General features: G+C 38.2%; 1 protein-coding gene across 1 annotated transcript in view; it reads right to left on the minus strand.

The window, feature by feature from the left end:
* Positions 1-284: 284 nt before the first annotated feature.
* Kcnh5 (potassium voltage-gated channel subfamily H member 5) overlaps positions 285-20,968 on the minus strand; it is a 283,311-nt gene continuing 262,627 nt past the window's right edge. Inside the window, exon 11 of the mRNA XM_051196001.1 lies at positions 285-2,429. Coding sequence (XP_051051958.1) covers positions 1,482-2,429 — 948 coding nt within the window. The 3' untranslated portion in view covers positions 285-1,481. The remainder of the gene's footprint in view (positions 2,430-20,968) is intronic.

Genomic DNA, 20,968 nt, shown 5'->3' on the forward strand with positions numbered 1-20,968 from the left:
ATTAAACGTTATGCCTGCCCCAACTGGAAAAGCAACCCCCCAGAAAGAACTTCAGAAAACATTCTGGTTTCATAAGAAACAGCTTCCACGGGTTCTCAAGATGGGTATGCATTTCATTTCTGAGGGCCTAAATATCTGTTTTGGTTGACAATAGGCACTTTCTCAGAAGAGGAATTGTTACCCAAAAGACTACAACATTCAGCTCCATAATCCTTTTGAGTGGATCTGCCTGAGTCATAACGGTCTATTGTATCAACCCAACAGAAGGCCATTAATGCTACTGTGTGCCAAAGCTTAGGGAAATTTATACCCAGAATAAAGTCATAGGAAAGCAGCTTTCTGAATAAAGCAACTTATTGTTGTCTTCTAGGTTGGTTATTTTGTAAGCTAACCACAACTCATGTGTCACCTCTTCAAACAATAAAAATAATGTGTTAGTATTTCTATACCTATATTTCATTCTTTCTAAGCCACGGATATGCAATTAAAACATGTCTAATTGCTTATGTTCTTCTTTAAAAATTATATCATTAGTTAAAATTTTGATATGTATCTTTGCTAAGAGCCTTTCAACACCCCCATTGAACAAGCTATGGAAATATAAATGTAGAACATTCACTGCCTTTGGACAATCAGCATATCTAACACATTGTTAAAAGGCTCTTATACCCTGTGGTGCAGTGTTTCTATAATAATATACACTATATTAACAATTGAGTATTTATGGTGTTGATAATGTCAGCTCCCAAAATGACAGTTGTTCTCCAAGACGGAGGGAGCAGGGAATTCTTTACATAAGAGCTAATGATTACTATCTAATACAATGCTAAAAAGTAGAGGTATCATTGAGTGGAAATGCAGTTCATGCACAAAACCCATAGCAATAAGATCTCGGTATCTGACACCGGCATCAGATGTAGGCAAAGACACAGTCATTTCAATGGAGCAAACATTGCCTGTAAGGAAAAAGAACCTAACACTAAGTTACAGAAAAATACTCTATGGCATGAGATCATAAAATGGTCTGACGGCTTCGGAAGCTGAACTCTCCCTTGACATTAATCTGTAATTTTAACTAAACAGAAGAGTGAGGAAATGACAGCTCGATATACTCAGCCTGAGATCAAGTTTGTCATGGCAACATTGGCAGGTTGGACCCTGATTCTTCAAAGATTACATTGCCTTAGTTAACAAAATTCATACTTTTTTTATTACAGAATAGAGGTTGTAAATAAATGTAAAGTGTGCATGCAGTCAACTGCATAATATACAAGCAATATCTATGTTTTGAATAATCATCTTTGGCAGGCCAGAATCCAGCTGGACATGCAATATGTACATATCAAAATCCATATTCGTGTTCATCATATTGAAAGCAAGTGAAAATATATATGTATATACTATATATACACACATATGTATATAGATGTATATACCATTTTAAATATATTGACAAATATATATGTATATATATTTATATATTAAAAGTTGATTTCATCTTTGTCAGATTCAGGTGACTCCGGCCTTGAGACACTAAAAATATCCTGACACGGTATTTGGGGAGGTACTTGGAGTGGCATTTGGGGTTTTGGAGAGGAGGTCTGGGGTATACTTTTCTCTGAGAGTAGTTTTAAAATTTCTGCCACCTGCTTTTCCAGGGCAGTCATTCTGCAGCTCAGCAGCTGGATGTCCTCTTTGAGTTCATGTTTTACTTCCTGCAGTGTGGTTTGTAAGGCCTGCTCAGGGATGGGGTAAAAAGGATGCTTGGCATCAGCCTGGATAGGGCTGTGTTCTAGAGGACTCCGGGCCTCCCCGGCTTTATCCAAACGAAGGTCACTTTTTGTAATCCCGCTGTCACAAGAATCTGTTTTCCTTAACGGGTTCTTGGTCACACTGTTCTCTGAGTCACTGCCTTTGGGGTCCTCCGACAACAGCCCCATTGACTCAGCTTTGGTGACATTGTTCCAGTCTTCCTTTTTCTCCTCGTGAGCCCCCATGCTGTTCTTCAGCCTCAGCCACCCTTTCCCATTTCCATTTTTCATTCTGATGGGGCTGTTGACTTTCAGACATTTCTGTTCGGCACCACCATTGGGCTTCATTTCCATGGCATCACGGTTGTTCTGCTTAAGGGACTCACTGGTTTTCACATAGGCCAGAGATGTCTGGATGGGGGTAATCTGTGACACGGTGACCACACTGGTACCTGTGATGGAGGCTCCGTTCTGCAAAGGGCGGCTCTCTACCTGAAGCTGGCTCCTTTCAGGGTCGCTCTGCGCCGAGCCCTGGTTCCTCAGCTCCTTTTGCTGCTTGAACTTCTGGAAGAGCTTCCTCACTGGGTGGTCCACAGGGATGCTGAGAGTAACCTCATTCTTCTGCCGCAGTCGCTCTTCCTCCTCCTTCTTCACGTCACTGATTTTACGGAAGATGATCTGGAGAATGAGAGAGATGATTAAACCATGGTTACAGAAGCAGATGACTTTACACTCAAGTAATACTAAGCTGAGTGTGCTTTGCTCCACACAGAAAACATCAGCACACATCACCCACAGGAAACATCTGCATGTGCCACATACAGAAAACATCCAAACACACCATACACAGGAAACATCTGCATGTATCACACGCAGAAAACATCTGCACACACCACATACAGAAAACAACAGCACACACCACACACAGAAAATATCAGCACACACTACACACACAAAACATCTGCATGTGCCACACAAAAAAACATCAGAGCACACCACCTACAGAAAGCATCTTCATGTACCACACACAGAAAACATCGGCACATACCACAGATACAAAACATCAGCACACACCACACATAGAAAACATCTGCACATATCACACACAGAGAACATCTGCACACACTACATACAGAAAACATCTGCACATGTCACACATAGAACACATCTTCACACACCACACACCCTTTTCCTATGGGAGAAGTTATTCAGATACCACATAACAATCTAATATAACCAAAATCTAACACAGGAGCATTGACCACTCTCTTCCAGATCAGAGGAGGAAAACAGTTGACACACCACTGTAAAAGTACTTCATGACTCCATTGCAAAGGATATACATACACATATATGAGTGTATGTGCATTTGTGTGTATGCTAACATGTATTCCTTAAATTTAATTGGTATGGTTTTTCATCTAAACATGTTTCAAAACCATTTTTAATATTATCCTCTATTTATGAATAAGAAAGCAGGAGCCCCAGGCTTTGTAAGCACTGAAAAGGCACCAAGTTCTCGGGTGATATAACCAGGATGCATGGCAGAGGGTGGAGAGTGAGTACCTTTCCTTGTGGTGTCTACAAATGCAGAACAAGAATCTGTGTTGAAAAATTTCTAAGAAATAAGTGTCAATTAGCACACATCCTTAAAGTTGCTGCTAAGTAGATCACCTCAGAAAATGCCCAAAATATTCTAGCATAAGAATTTTGTTCATAAAGGGGTCAGACCATGTTGGGGAAACTCACAGAAACAGCTGACCTGAACAAGTGGGAACTCACAGACCCCAGTCTGACAGCTGGGGAACCAGCATAGGACCAAGGCAGGCCCCCTGAATATGGATGTCAGTTGGGGGCCTCTGGCAGTGGAACCTGTGTTTATCCCTAGAGCAGGAATGGACATTGGGAACCCATTCCCTTTAGAGAGATACTCTCTCAGACCAGATACATGGGGGAGGGCCAAGGTCCTGCCCAAATCATGTGACAAGCATTGAGTCCCCATGGGAGGCCTCACCCTTCCTGAGGAGTGGATAGAGGGTGGGATGGGGGGAGATGGGGGGAACGGGAGGATGGCAGGGGAAGGAATTTGGATTAGTATGTAAAATAAGATTCTTCTTAATTTAAATAAAAACTAATTTAAAAAATACTTTGAAGATAAAAAAATTAAAAAAAGAATTTTGCTCGTGTGATAATTTTGATGGGTATGGAATTTCAAATCTTGAGACTCTTAATATTTTAAATATGAAATTCAATATATAGTATGTGTGATGCTAGGTGGGCATCCCTCAATAAATAAAATCTTGAAAATGTTGAGGAGAGATTGTGGTGACAGTATAAAAGGTAATAAAATTATTAGCTATATGAGACATTATCAAGTACATTTCTAGTTAGAAGTTAACTTAGTATTTGTTTTTCCCTCAGATTCCTGAAAAAACAATGTAAATCTGTGAGGAAAATTAAGAAGAGTCTCATCAAATGAAATACTTTCAGAATCAAATAAATTTTACAACCCAAACAAAATTACTTCTCTCTTTCACTATCTCCACAGTGTTGTCTAGAGTAACAACGCATATTCCCAACTTCTAGCAGACCCTCAAATATGTTGTTTCTCTCCCTTGAACTCAAAATGCCTCCTACTTGTAAACATTTGTATCACCTTCTATGGGTTCATCAACTCCCAGGAGTAACATATAGTCCAGAAAGAAATATTAATGATGACTGATGCCATCAGAGAAGTCAAAGATCAAGTAGGCAGTAACACTCCTTCTATGCCACGGCACATTTTCTAAATAGAGACTGGTCCTCTAAAGTTAGCCTGTCAAGTGCTAGTAACTTGTAACTTAACATAAATAAATACTATAAACACAATAATTTCATGGAAAGGCTGCCATATGTTTTCCTTATGAAATTGGGTCTTTGTAACAGATGTAACACTAATCACAAAGTCTAACATCACAGCTACAGCAGTTTAATTATAAATCTTCCCAAGGTTTGACACACTTCTTATCCTTCCTACAGAAAGAGAGTATGCCCCAAGCCTTAGGGCATTAACATCCTTTGGGATCAGACAGACACCAATATGGAAAACTCAGATACTATTTTCATCTACTCGTATTGTTCCCATGAGCTGACAGAAGGAGCCTGGTATAAATGACTCTCCATATCCCCATCTAACTCATCCCAAGTCACTATTTTAAATAGGTAATTACTTAGCCTGGAGCAGATAGAGCTTAGTGTGATCCTTGACATTAGAGGAAAGGGAATTCATTTTAAATCTCAATGGAGAAGAGCAAGTCCTTGACACACAGGAAGGTCAGACAACACAGGACAAGCACACAATATGTGGGTCCTACTAAAAAAATCACACATTGTTAACCTGAATGGGGCACATTGAGAAGTATCTGGATTCATATGGAATTTTATTTTAACATAGAATCTTGTATTTTTGTGACTCTACTTGGCGTCCCTGTAATCCACGTTCCTCACCATTTATAAAATCCACAGGCTTGGTATCTCTGGTGATTGAGAATTATGGGCACCTGAACTCAGGAATACATGCATACATGCATAAATACATACATACATACATATACATATACATGTATATATTTTAAATATTTTCAATGTAATAGCTAACAAATGAACACAATTATTGTGTGCTTCCCAAGTTCAAGATGTTGAATGATTTAGGATCTTTAGGATTGCAACATACCTTTGAAAAATATCAATAAAAATGTTTTTCTAGCTTTATAGACCAAAAGCTGCTCACACTCACCCCTGAAGCAAATAGACAGTATTCAGATCGCTAATATTAAATTGAGAACAAAGGCTCCAAATACCGAAATACCTAGCACAAAGGGGGCCTGGTAGAGGGCCAGACATTCTGTGTGCATCAGGAGACAAATGAAGCAGAATTGGATTAGCATAGGCTGCTGCCAAGAAAGTAAAGGGAATTTGGAAAGAGGAAGAACTGGAGTTTGGGATGTTGGGTAGCAGATTCCTGTACTGCACACCACTGCTCTTCCTTTATCCCCTGACTGCAGACAGTGAGGGAATGTATCAGATATACTAAGCTTCCTATGTTTGGGGGAACTGGAACATCATGATTGGCCCTGACTTCTCATCTAGATTTGACAGAGCAGCAGGACACCATGTTGAGGGGAGGGGGAGGGGGAGGGAGAGGGAAAGAAGGAAGAAAGAAAGGGAGGGAGGGAGGGAGGGAAGAAGGAAGGGAGGGAGGAAGGAAGGAAGTGACAGCATGTCTCCTGATGCTGAGAAAGCAGTGCTTGAGGAAGGATGAGATAGTGTATTGTGTGGAATATCTGCTACCAGGGATGTTCAGACTCTTAAGTAAGCCACACATAGGGGAAATGAGCAACAAAGCATAGCCAATACCTTGAGTAGTGACCACACGCCTTCCATACCACAAACACAAGCCTGAGGTACTGAAATAGATTTGGCCATCTGACCCTAAGCAGCTCAGTCTTGAGCTCAGTGAAAGTAGACAGGTAAAAGAAGGTTGTAAGATTCTGCGCACAAAGCATATATCCTAAAACTTCAATACTAGCAAGGTCCTTGCATTTGATCAATTGCCTAACATATCTATGTATTTAAAGCCAGGACATCACTTGTGGGACACTTCTATCACTCCTCAATACGAAGATGTCCAGACTTACCTGTTTCTCAAAGGCAAAGCCAGTAGACTTCCTTTACTCTACCCTCCATCAAAAGACATCTTCTTATTTGTTATTATTACACACACACACACACACACACACACACACACACACATATGCGTATATATTCTACTGAGTTCAGTAAGTGTTGTTCATTGGTATATACATGTTTAGTACTGACCACATGGAGTTGGATACCTATCAGGGGCCTTGTTTCTGGAGAATTCTGAAACTCCCTCACAGCAGTCATTAATTACATATGACACGTCATATGGGAGTGCAGCCTTGGGTGATTTCAGGTAAGATTACTCCTCTTCAAAGAGACTTGTTTTCACAACATGCAGAAACCAATGTAGCAATGTACACTGTCTAAACCGTAGAGAATCGTCTTTGGGGTGTTCAACCCCACTTGATACATCACAACACAACCCCTATCCCAACATTCAGGGAAAGGTACAGAAGAAGAAATTTGTTAGAGCCCAGGAAACAAGATGTGCGCAGTGAGACAGTGTCTTCAGACATGATAGGATAGCTGCACATATGAATTCTGGGTATTTTATTGTTTATAACTATATCTCCTCAGTTGAAGCTAGCTACTACTGAATCATCCTTAACATCTGGACCACAAAGTAGGTAGAGTCAATTCAAAATTGACTCACAAATGCATTTGTGAAGGCCCTTCATTCAGAATGGCTACAGGGAGATCAATTTTGAGCTTAATTCCCAGCTTATAATAATGTTCTATTTCCATCGTAAAAGATAATATAGACACAGAAATGTAAAGCTGTCCATAAAAAGGAAAAAAATGAATTTAAGTTTACAAGGTCATCTACTTGGCTCTACCATAAGTCAGTTCACATCTCAATGCAAAGAACAATTGTTGTTTTGATTTGTCTTACGCAAAAAATAATGCATTATCTGAGAAACAAGAAAATAGAGTATCAGGGATGCCTTACTAAGTAACTCACTGCATTAAAAAAATGCTACACATTACAAATAGTCCCTCTAAATTCTCATAGTTTCAAGGTAACTTGATGAGCCTACATTTCTATGGTAATTATTCTATACAACCATTACAACATCCTTTAATTAACAACTCTATTGAGTACTTCTTTTGATGGAAATATTTATCTTGACATTTTTATTCAGTAGTGAAATGTTTCAAGTAAATAGCACAACAGAAAAATGTACAGATTTTATTTAGTAAAACCCTTTATATGTAATGTGTATTGTTTGGCTAAAGTAGTTCTGACTGCTACTTTTTGGCCACAGAGAAAACCTGCAAATAATAAGATTTCTTATAATGCTTTTGAACCTTTCATGGGCATGTATTTACAGAAAGGAAACAGTATCCTAATAATTTGATATAAACTACATAGATTAATTTCACATAAACATTGCATTGAAATAATGCTTTTTAACTTCAGAAAACCAGCAGTAAAAGACCCACAGAGAGATCATTATTTTTCAGATAATGAAGAAAAATGTAAATCTATCATTATAAATATAGTATTAAAATGGATAATTTTTTTTTAATTTCTCCTCAGTATTAATAGCCTTGTACTTGATGTACTCTAGGGCCATCTTTTGTCAATAGTAAATCAAATTGCTACAGAATACCACAAAAAATAAAGACAAAATTATAAACAGAAACCTAGGCATCAGGCTACACTTCTCCCTACACATTACTGGAGGCATCAGGCTACACTTCTTGCTACATGGTATTGGAGGCATGTGTAACAGCCTGCACTGTATCAGCAAAGAGGTTTATTTCCTTTAAGCTTTTCTCCGCTGTGCTTCATTGTGTTCTGAAGAACCTGCTGGAAGGTTTAATTTATTTAAATGATAAAAGCTTCTTAAACTTAACAGGGAACATGGCCAACTGAGCTTTCCATTTCAAAAGTAGGACATTTGATCATAAAAGTGATATCAAAATTGAATAATTTGAATGTGTACTGAACTTTGAAATCTAATAGAGGCAGGGGGGAGGAATCATTAATGACATGGGTTTAGCATTATGTAATTTGTAGAGAGATGGAGGTTTTTTTTTTTTTTTTTTTTTTCTCAAATGGCCCATCACTTTCCAGATCTGTGAGTTCAAAGAATTGACTGGGAATTTACAGCTTGCAGCAATCAAGTAAGGAGGATCTCTGGTTCCAATGACTCTCCTGGGATCCAGCTACTTTGATTCTGGTTCATACCATTTGCCATACACTTAGTCACTCATTCTAATTATAGCTCTTCCAAACCATTTAACCTGAGCAAACACAAAGAAATATTTATTAAACACTATCCTGGGCAGATCAGAGGTCATGAGCTCTTAATAAATCACATGACACTGTTTTTGTAGCTGCCCATTCTATACATTTAAGTGTGTTGATGGTAATGATGAAATACCATGACCTTTTCAGATATGGCAGCTTTGTTTTACCCACTAAGCTGCACAAGAATAAGGTGGTACTATACTGACTAATGTATAAAGTAAAATGAGGGAAGAATGTTCATAGGGAAGAAAAAGAAGGAAGGGGAAGAAAGGAAGAGAGGAAGGGAAATACTTGCTGCCTATTGGAAATGAGAGGTAATTGGTAAGAAATACAGAAAATGATATCTCTTTCTCCGCCCTCCCTTCCTTCTCTCATTCTCTTTCAATCCTTCTTCCTCTTCCTCCTTCCTTCTTATCCCTCCCCCACACACACATACCATGAAAGCCACTAGAAATCATAGTAAAACGTTATCACATCTGTAACTTGCTCGTTGCATAAAGATATAATAAAATTTTTTTCAAAGCAGCTTTTCAATCTTAATTTTAGTCTTATTCTACTACATTCTATTACCTTTTTCATATCAGCCTCGAGTCAATGGGCATGACAGAGTGGATGAAGCCCCTGAAACTTCAACACAACACAAAGGACTACAGGCAACTAAGGAAGGCTGGAGTAGGACAGGACGTATTCCCCAGAGAAGAATACTAATTGGAAGGGATAGCAGTTAATTGTTCAGTGCCCAATAGTCAGCTCTGAAAATATGCATACAAGTAACTTTATATAGATTGAGCAGGGTACATTTAGGAATACATATATACATATATGACTGCATTAAAAATAATTGCAAGAAGACACTGTGACTTTGCAGGAGAGTGCGGAGAGGCAAATGTAAGTGCTTGGAGGGAGGCAAATGAAGGAAGGAATGTTGAAATTATCTTGTAGTCTCAAAAATAAAGTATTTCAATTGGCATGAGACAAGAAGAAGCTAGCCAACTCTTTTCTATGACAACAGCTTTTTTTTTTTTTTTTTTAACCTGTGTTAAACACAGCCAACCTCAAGCCACACAAGCTACTGCCAACACTTTTCAGTCTTTTTGAATAAAACCACAGCACTGGAGAGCCATCACAAAGTGGTGTCACCAAGGGATTTGTCACCAGATTGGCTCTTTCTCTCTAAGTCTCACATATAAATTTTCTTTTAAAACTTTTCTTTCGGGGAATTTTCTATATATGGAGTATGTTCACATTGTTTTCACTCTCTCTCCTCCTCCAACTCCCTTTTGTCCCCACCACTCTGTTTCAAACATGTGAACACTTCTTTATTAATGGCAAACATATGTAGATATGTGTATGTACACACAAACGCCGAGTTCTTGCAGTGTCCTACATGTGTGTTTAAGGCTGGTCACTTCAACGTCCACATTAATTTCTAGTACTACATGTATTTTTGTGAAGTTTTTTTTCAAGATTTATTTTATTTTTAAATAGATTTATTTTATTTTGATATGTGCTTAGTATCCACAAAGTCCTGAAGAGGGTGTCAGAACTCCTGGAGTTGAATCAGTTGTAAGGCACATAATATAAGTACTGGGGACTTAGGCTGAGTGTAGAGTCCTCTTTGCCAAGAGTGGTTTGTGCTCTTCACCACTGAGTCATCTTTCCAGCCCTAATGACTTGTATTTTAGAATGAATGAAAGAGTCTATTATTGGCATCTATTTAGGTAGTTCCTAGGAGGACTGCTCTAAAGAAAATTCAAAAGAATAACATCATATGATGATCTCACTAGATGCTGAAAAAGCCTTTGACAAAATCTAACAACCCTTCATGATAAAGGTCTTAAAGAGATCAGGGATAACAGGAACATACCTAAACATAATAAAAGCAATATACAGTAAACCATAGCCAACATCAAAATAAATGGAGAGAAACTCAACACGATTCCTCTAAAATAAGGTACAAGGCAAGTTTGTTCACTCTTTCCATATCTCTTCAATATTGTACTTGAAATTCTAGCTAGAGCAATAAGAATACAAAAGTAGATCAAGAGGATACAAATTGGAAAGGAAGAAATCAAACTTTCACTATCTGCAGATGACATGATAGTTTCCATAAGTGACCCAAAAAAACTCTACCAGGGAACTCCTACAGCTGATAAATACCTTCAGAAAAGTGGAAGTATACAAGATTAACTCAAAAAACAACAACAACAACAAAAACCCAGTAGTCCTAAAAAATGCAGACAATAAATGGGCTGAGAAAGAAATCAGAGAAACATTACCCTTTACAAACAACATAAAATATCTTGGGGTAATGCTAACCAAACAAGTGAAAGATCTATATAGCAAGAACTTTAAGTCTTTCGAGAAAGAAATTAAAGGATATACCAGAAAATGGAAAGATCTCCCATGTTCTTGGATAGTCATGATCAACACAGTAAAAATGGCAATCTTGCCAAAAACAATCTACAGGCTCAATGAAATCCCCATCAAAATTCAAGAACAATTCTTCACTCACATTGAAAGGACAATATTCAACTTTATATGGAAAAACAAAAGATCCACGATAGCTAAAACAACCCTGTACAATAAAGGAACTTCCAGATGCATTACCATCCCTGACTTCAAGCTGTTCTATAGAGCTATAGTCCTGAACACAGCTTGGTAGTCACACAAAAATAGACAGAAAGACCAATGGAATGGAATTGAAAAAATCCTAATATTAACCCACATACCTACAAACACCTGATTTTTGACAAAGCAACTAAAATTATACAATGGAAAAAAGAAAGCATCTTCAACAAATGTTGCTGGCATAACTGGATGCTGGTGTGTAGACAACTGCACATAGATTCATATCTATCACCATGCACAAAACTTGAGTCCAAATGGATCAAAGACATCAATATTAATCAGCCACACTGAATCTCTTAGAAGACAAAGTGGTAGGTACCTTTGAATGGATTGGTATAGGAGACCACTTCCTGAACATACCTCCAGTAGCACAGACACTGAGATCAACAATTAATAAACGGTACCTACTCAAACTGAGAAGCTATGTAAGGCAAAGTATACACATGACAAGACCAAACAGCAGCCCACCGAATGGGAAAAGATCTTCACCAACCCTATATCTGATAGAGGACTGATTTCCAAAATATATACAAAGAACTCAAGCTAGTTACCAAAACACCAAATATTCCATTTTAAAAATTTGGGTACAGAATTAAATAGAGAATTGTTATGAGTATGTTTTTTCCACCATCAGTCTGATCCCGCTGCCACACCAGCCCCAAATAACATACAGAGATGCTGTATTTGATATAATGCTGTTGGCCAGTTACCAGTTTCTTATCAGCTAGCTCTGTCTTAAATATTAACCCATTTCTATCAATCTAAGTATTTCCATGTGCTCTCATCTTACTGGAGAGAGGGGCTGGCATTCTGCCTGTCAGTCCACCATCTTGGATCTCCCCCTACTACTTCCTCTCTTCTCCTAGTTCCACCTATCTTGCTTTCTTATTGGCCAACAGTGCTTTATTCATTAACTAATAAGAGAAACATATTTACAGAATGACATCTCCCATCAGAGAATTCTCATTAGAGGAATATAAAATGGCTGAAAGATACTTAAGAAAAGTGTTCAACATCCTTAGCCATCAGCAAAATGCAAATCAAAACAACTCTGGGATACCATCTTACTCCTGTCATAATGACTAAAATCAAACACACTAATGACAGTTTATGCTAGAGTGGATATGGAGAAAGGGGAACACTTTCCTCCCTCCCTCCCTTCCTCTCACCCTCCTTCTTTCCCTCTCTTTCACCCTCACATGTACCCTGGCAAGCGGTGATGCCCTTCAGGAGGGATCATCTAAATCTTTTGGAGTAGGGACTAGGACTTCTCTCCTGTCTCTAGGTTAAGAGAGTATCCCTCCATGAGGGATGTGCCCACAAAGTTTTTTTTTTTTTTTTTTTTTTTTTTTTTTTGTGCACCAGGAATACAACCTGCTTTCATGGTCTGAGGTCACTTAGACTGCTCAGACCTTCTAGCTGAGACACCTGTTCAGGGGGTCTGAATCAATCCCATGCTGCATTCCCAGATATCAGTCTGGGGTCCCATTTACTCCTCCTTGTTCAGGTCAGCTGTCTCTATGTGTTTCTGCAGCCTGGTCTTTTCCTCCCTCTCTGCATCTGGATTCTAGTTCAGCTCAGTGTTTAGTTGTGGGTGTTTGCTTCTGTTTCCATCAGGTATTAGATGAGGGCTCCATGATGATGGGTAAGTTAGTTGTTGATCTCATTATCAGGGAAGGGAATTTATGGTAGCCTTTCTACTGTTTCTCAAACTGTTGGTTCGGGTCATTCTTGTAGGTCTCTGGACATTTCTCTAGGTTCAGTTTTCTCTTCAATCCTATAATGGCTCCCTCTTTTATGTTCTCTGTCTCTGTCTCTCTCCTCTCTTCTATTCCTCCCCTGACTCAATCTTCCTAGTCCCACATGCTTTCCTCTCCTCCCCTTCTCTTTCTTCTAGTTCCCTCTAAATTCACTGCCCCTGCCCACTCCCCATGTGCTCTGGAGAACTTGTATGGAGAGATGGTTTAGAGGTTAAGAACAATGGATGCTCTTCCAGAGAACCTGGGTTCAATTCCCAGCACCCACATGGCAGCTAGCAACTGTCTGTAATTCTAAGATCTGACACCCTCACACAGAAAAACATGCAGACAAATAACCAATTGACAGTGATTTTTATGTGGGATTTTTTTTCATAGTAAAGGAAATTTAACTTCTGCTTATAAGCACAACTTTAGGACATTTATTTAAGTTTTACTTGTTTCTATGTTTGCTTTAACATAGAATAGCACATTTTCTCTTTAGTATCACGTAGATTCAGATTGAAAGGTAAAAGAATTAGGAACGTACATGTGGTCTGGATGATATAGTCCTACTTTAAAATAAAATTTTAATATTTTGCAGATAGAATCAAAATTACATTTAAAAAGATGGTTAGGAATTTTGGTGTTTCTTAATTTCATGGAGCTTGAGAACTGAAACTTGAAAGATTACTCAGAGTGATTAGCCCCTGGGATCCAGGCCTCTCTCATTGGTGGTTTGACTTAGGACTTACTGTCCCTGGTATCCAAGTCATCCTACTTACCATTAGGGTATGTTCAAATTGTAGATTTTACGTTCTTTTATTAAGCAAAGTTTTACAAAATAAAGGGATCTTTGGGAGTTAGGAATCAAGGGTATATTATCTTATTCCATTTGTCTACAAAATGCATAAAATTAGATACCTTATCAAGAAAATGTGTTAATTCAGCTCAGAGTTCTAGGGGTTGCAGAGCACGGTGCACAGCTCAGGGGAGTACATCATGGCAGATGGCATCACAGTGACAGACTCCATGTGAAAGGGAGGTTCAGGAAACGTGCTAGGCTCACAGTTACACAGGGCTTGTTTCAATCTCTTCTGGCTGTGATGATCCCATAACTTCATTATTACCCACTAGCCTTAGTGATTTCAGATGCACCCCATTGCTGCATATGAACATTTGGGGAGCACACTGGATCTCAACTACGTCAGGCACCATCTTCAACTCTTCCAACCTGTATGGAATCTGCTATGTTCCTTTTATCCTCTTACCTACCAGATGGATTTAAAGATCTTTCTAAACAAACAAACAGACAATCAAAAAAAGGTATTTTATCATGATGGGTGGCTATGCAATGTAAAATACATCTTGACTACTTATGTTCGTTTTAATGAAAGTCATGAATATACATTCACTGGAGGTCAAAGGTGAAAATGGTGATCTTCCAATATTTTTATGCAAAAGTATCAAATTCTTGTTTCATGGACTTTGTTCATTACCTGGATTTTAATTTTTTTCCCATAGGAGCATATCTGGTTAAGTAAGTTACATTACCTTACCTACTTGGACCATTTCTACATGGATTTAATTTGGTAGAATACTACTAGAGACAATATTAGCAATTAGTGTCACTTCCAATTTGAAATCCCCTTCAGCAGCAGACTTGGTGTTTGGGCCACTGGAGGCTGGAGTACCAGGCCTAGCCAGACCTCTAACTATGTGACCTCAGATACAAGTCCCATGATCTCTCTAGATGTTCACCTGTTTATTTCACTAATGATAACATGATGGGGGTTATCCTTTTATCAGTAGACATCTTTAAATAGAGAACACAGACTGCCAGGATACAAGCTATATTATGCTCTTTAAGTTATTCTTCATATAGTTTCTTGCTAGAAATAACATGTTTTCCCTATTTTTTTTAGGTGTCAAAATTTCCATGTACCAACTGCTGAGATTTCTGTGACCCTCAGTAACAATTATAGATCCAGGATAAATAAGTGCTCCTTTTATTTATGTTTTGATTCTGCGTCTGCTAGAGCCAACTGCTCACATGCTGTGCGGAGAGAGGACGAAAATTTGCTGCTAATTACCAAGGCTTGTGCTTCTAAACGTTGCAGGCCAATAATTGAATCACAGTGTCTAGAGTCAAGCACTAGCTAATAACTTTGTCCCCACAGAGTTGAACTGTGATTAGTAAGTCTAGTCAAAAAAGACAGACGCTCTATTGGCTGCATCTTTGGTGTTACAATTGCCATGAGCTGGAATCTACAATTTTAAAATGGAGAGCCAGTTTAAGGGATTGAGGGATACCACCAACATGCATGTACATATATACCTACAGCAGAGTCAGCAGAGGTATGATGAGTGATATCTGAGCTTCCACCAGTGGGAATTCTGGTTAAGGAGAGTTCGTTGCATTACTGTGGCATGAATTGTGAAATTTTACATATGAGCATTAATGTTAAAATATGTGCTAATTTCACTGGCAACTTCTTATATATTTATGCCACTGATATTAAACATTATATTTGCTCATTAAAAATATGAGGCTAATAATTATTCTGTCTGGAAAGAATCATAACACAGTCAAAATAAACATCCTTCTATTGCGTTTCTTTCATCTGGAGCAATTTAGGTTACCCTAAGTTGGAAGAACCCCATATTTTCACATATTGGTATGAGAAGAACAGTTCTCTACTAGCATAATCAATAGAAAGTTGAGAAGTGCATCTGTCCTGCGTTCTTAGTTAAGAACAGACCATATTATCACAGGTGACCCTTCAGAGAATTTGGCTCTCCATGAAGCATATCTCTGAAAAGTAACTGAGTGGTTTTAGAAGAGGAATATCATAGAGTATGAGAATGGAAAAGAATGGGAATTCATATTTTTCAGTCATCTGGACTCCAGACGCATTCTCTCCACATAAAAAGTAAAAGTAAATACCTTAAACAAATGCAGGTGTAGACATATTTATGATTTGGAAGATTGACTACTGTTAAGATATAATGTTTTTACTAATTGATTTCTGGATTTACAACAATTAAAATAAAATCTTAATAAGACCACTTTGAAATATTTAATGACCTAATTCTACAATTTACATGCAAATGTCAAAAAGCCTTGATAGTCCAACTGGTGTTTATGAAGAAAAAAATCTGTACAGTCTATGTCACCCATATTTCAATATTACAAATATAGCAATTAATATAATAAGTTGCTGGCACAACAGTTAAACAAATTAGCAGAACAGCATCTTGGAAGTAGAGCCACTTGCCTTTGGACACTGACTTACAATGGTGGCAATACTAGCACATGCTTGAGATGCAATAGTCATATTTCTATCACATATATTGTACCTCAGCCTTTACCTTCATTGTACACAGCAGTTGTCAATATATCACAGAAGGATGGTAGGTAAAGAATTGAAGAGAAAAAATCTAAAAACACTTTCTTGACTTCAGTATATAAAAAAGTTTGCAAACATCACAAAAAAATAGTAGCCATGTAAGGGGATCAATCAAAAAACATTATATTAATCTGTAGTAATGTTTTATAAAATGGATTTGTTACTTACAAGATACTACAAAGAGAATCAAAAGGCAAGAAAGAATGAATGGAGATAAATATAATATATAGATAGGTTATATACATTCATTTAAGTAGATATGATATGATACAAAGATACATTGCATTATTACATTGAGTGAATATATGCATAGACACATATTCAGAAATGCATACACTCAATAAAGGGCTTATGTCTGGGATCTATAAAGAATTGTTATAAATTATTAACCACAACTTAAAGTTCCAAGGGAAAATTGTCATTTAAATTTTGTAAAGTTTTATAAGTAGCCATTTGATATGAAACTGTGTTTCCCTTAATTAGGTATCAAGGTACAACAATCTAAAACTACAATGTATTTCCTTTACACACTCATCTGTATAATAAAGTAAAAGAAAAACAAGTTTCAAAATAAAATAACTCTACATGTAGTTCAGTAAAGGACAAAGAAACATGAACAATGTATTTCAACACAAATTGTAAGTATGAAATAGAAAAATGCATGTCACTGACTCCCACATAGTCTGACCTTGCTTCCCACCCTGTGCACTATGTACTGACAGATGCTCCTAGCACACTAGAATCTCCAGGTGGCAAAACAGTAAGCCCCCACTTCCCTCAGCTGAACTGAACATAGTAATCTGGTAGACCATTTCCAATAGTCTCCTACTCTACTCTAAAGACACTAAAACCAGAAGTCCAAAGGCTCTAGTATGGTTTTGTTTTACTAAGGTAAATACCAAAATATGATTAATGGAACATACATTTGTAAAGGTTTAAAGTTAAAATAAAAACACTTAAACAGCATATTTCATCAATCTATGATGAAGTACACGCAATGATCTTTAAGAACAAAAGCTCTGAATTCTGGGGCCCAAGCCTCCTGAGAACTGGGGACTGCAAATGCACAGAGGAACCTAGCCTGGCAGACTGGCCTGTCCAGAGCCTGCCAGCATCCTGGTCCTTCCTTCACAGGAGAAGCCTGACTTCTGGTGCCCTGCTTGGAGCCTTCTAAAATTGAAATGGGACCTCCTGAAATTGAAAAGCTTCTGTAAAGCAAAGGACACAGTCAACAAGACAAAATGGTAGCCCACAAGATGGGAAAAGATCTTCACCAACCCTACATCTGACAGATTTACAAAATATACAAAGAACTCAAGAAGCTAGTCACAAAAACACCAAATAGAGGAATCTACAATGGCTGAAAGACACTTAAGAAAGTGCTCAACATCCTTAGCCATCAGGGAAATGCAAATCAACTCTGAGATACCATCATATTCCTGTCAGAATGGCTAAAATCAAAAACACCATTGACAGTTTATGCTTGAGTAGATATGAAGAAAGGGGAACAGTATTCCATTGCTGGTGGGAGGGCAAACTTGTACAGCTACTTTGGAAGTCAGTATGGCAGTTCCTCAAGAATATGGGAATCAGTCTACCACAAGATCCAGCAATTCTACTCTTAGGCATATACCCAAAAGATGCACATTCACGCAACAAAGACATCCATTCAACAATGTTCATAGCAGGAAACTAAATGTCCCTCAACTTAAGAATGGATGGAGAAAATGTGGTACATTTACACAATGGAGTACTACTCAGTGGGGGTGGGGGATGGGCAATGAAATCTTGAAATTCACAGGCAAAGGGATGGAACTAGAAGAAACCATGCTGAGTGAGGTAACCCAGTCACAAAAAGACAAACATGGTATATACTCACTCATAGATGAACTTTAGACAGTCTGATAGATGGGAAACCAGCATAGAACTGACCTGGAACCTCTGAACATCGGTATTAGTTAGGAGGACTGGGCAGTCTATGGGGCCTCTGGTAGTGCATCAGTATTTATCCCTAGTATATGAATGGATTTTGGGAGCCCATTCCACACAGAGGGATATTCCCTCAACCTAGACACATGGGGGGAGGGCCTGGGCCCTGCTCCAAATGATGGGACAGACTTTGAAGACTCCCCATGGAAGGCCTCACCCTCTTTGGATAGCAGAAAAGGAATGGGATGGGGATTGCTGGGGGTTGCAAGGAAGGATGGAAGGGTGAGGGAACTGGGATTGGCATGTAAAACAAGCTTGTTTCAAATTTAAATAAATATATAAAATTATAAATAAATTATATAAAAAAGAAGGAAAGCTCTGGTTTGTACTGGCTGGTTCAACCTGTCCTTCACTTGTTCATCAGCTCTTTTCTAGGCAAATTGCTTTTTGCATTCATGTGCATCAGTTGCCAATAGGAAGGTAAGAATGACTTCCTCATAGGATTGTTTGTAGGCATAATACATTGTTTTACCTAAAGAACTTTGAAAGCTGCCTGAAATATAACATTTGTTAGCATATCTGAAACCTCCCACATCAGATAAGAAAGGCTGTAACAGTAGAGATGTCAGATCAATAAAAGAGATACCGAGAGGGAGGAGTTGTGACTAATGGTGGCAACTGTATGGAAGCCACTAACATTAACTGGTATGAGAACTAGGGGGAAAGCATTACAAATCTCAGCGAAGGAGCCTCAAATCATGGACAGGATGCAAGATGCTACCAGTCCAGAGCTTCAGGCAGATTGATACAGGCAGTAGAAAGATACCTGAAGCTAAGGACATGGTATGTGTAAAGAGCCCTGTGCTGATCGTTGTTCTTGGCATCAAACATTCTTGAAAATGAGAATGGAAAGCTCAGCTAAAAAGATAAAAAAGATAATTTTACTTTAAAAATTTTGTCAATAACTTTTCAGTTCCATGAGAGCAGTCACTATTTCCTCTTTTCTCCCAACTTGGTGGCATATTCCCCCATCGACATAACACACACTCTCCTGATTGAAACTCCAGTCACTGTCTATCACCTCATCCAGATCATCCTCCTCTTCTGATTTATAAACATCAGTATAATCAGGCTTCTATCACTTTAAATAACAGTTATATTTTGATGAGTGACATTTTGTATTGATGTGTCTATTCCCTAAAATATGCATTTATATTCCTAAAAAGGGATCACTGAAAGTCAACATATCTTAGAGGGAGGGGTGCTATTATTAATTACTTCTAGGCAACAGATATGATTCAGTACTAGAGAAACATACAGTCAACAATAAATACATACATATGACATACATACATACATACATAGAGAGACAGATTTCAGCATATATATGTATATATGTATATGTGTGTGTGTGTGTGTGTGTGTGTGTGTGTGTGTATGTGTGTGTGTGTGTATCCACTCAGTGTCTCCACACTCTTAGTGAAGAGGCATTACCAAGTCTCAAAACAAACTGAAACCCAAGAAACCAGAGAGCACCTGCCTAATTCCTGGAATCTGATTGGAGCCTGGATGACACTTGATATTGTCTCCTGAGTTCTAGGTCTAAGAAAAGGGCTTAAAATTCTTAGTTTTAATTATGTAAATATGTGTATGGGAAGGTACTGTCTGTGTATGTGCCCACAGAGGCCAAAAGGGGACATAGGACCTCATGGAGCTTAAGTTACAGGCAGTGGTGAGCTGTTCAATGTGGGTGCTTGAACTCACGGCAGGTCCTCTGAAAGACCAGTACATGCATTTTACCCAAAGAGCCATGTCTGTAGCCCTCATGCCAGAGGTTTCTAATGGCCTGGCTATCACCTCTTCCATGCAGCAAGCTGGATGACATTTCTCTTAGAGATATGAGCAACCATAATACTGAACTATGATGAAGGAAGTGTGAACTAAAGTGATGTGCATCATGCCAGGCCACGCCTAGTAAATTGCCCTTTTATTGTTACCACTCTTGGGAGTTACACACCTAGCTGCTGTAACTCACTGCTCACGAAGCTCTCATACTCACCCACATAAGACATATCTGACAGCTCAGGACCAAGGCAGTTAGGGGACCACAAAGCCCAAAGATGGAAGTTGTCTGTGACTCTGAATCTCAAGTGAGATGGCTCACCTGAGGCTTGCTTGGGAATGTTAAATACAGGGAAGTTGACATCTTATTGGGTCATAGCACTTAATTTAAGGGCTTATAGCTTTTGAAAAACATCATTTCCTTCACAAGGATACAAGGGTTTTCTGTAAGTTTTCAATTTGATTTCATTTTATTGTTACTAATATTTATAGAACTAAAGTCAAAGAAAATTATAATCTAGAATTCTTTGCATGAAAAAAGTTTTTTTCTTTACAGGCTTCAAAAACATAGTTATTCTGGGCATTTAATATATTTTAAAGTGAAAATATAATTTTAGGGTACTAGATAGTACACAGGGACAAGAAAAACATAAAGGACTATTTTCCGGCCCTTATTTTACTAATGTAAAATAACGTGGCTGTTAAGATGCAATTGTTTAATTTCAAGCA

The sequence above is a fragment of the Phodopus roborovskii genome, unplaced genomic scaffold, assembly GCF_943737965.1.
Source record: "Phodopus roborovskii unplaced genomic scaffold, PHOROB, whole genome shotgun sequence".
NCBI classification, from domain to species: Eukaryota; Metazoa; Chordata; class Mammalia; order Rodentia; family Cricetidae; genus Phodopus; species Phodopus roborovskii.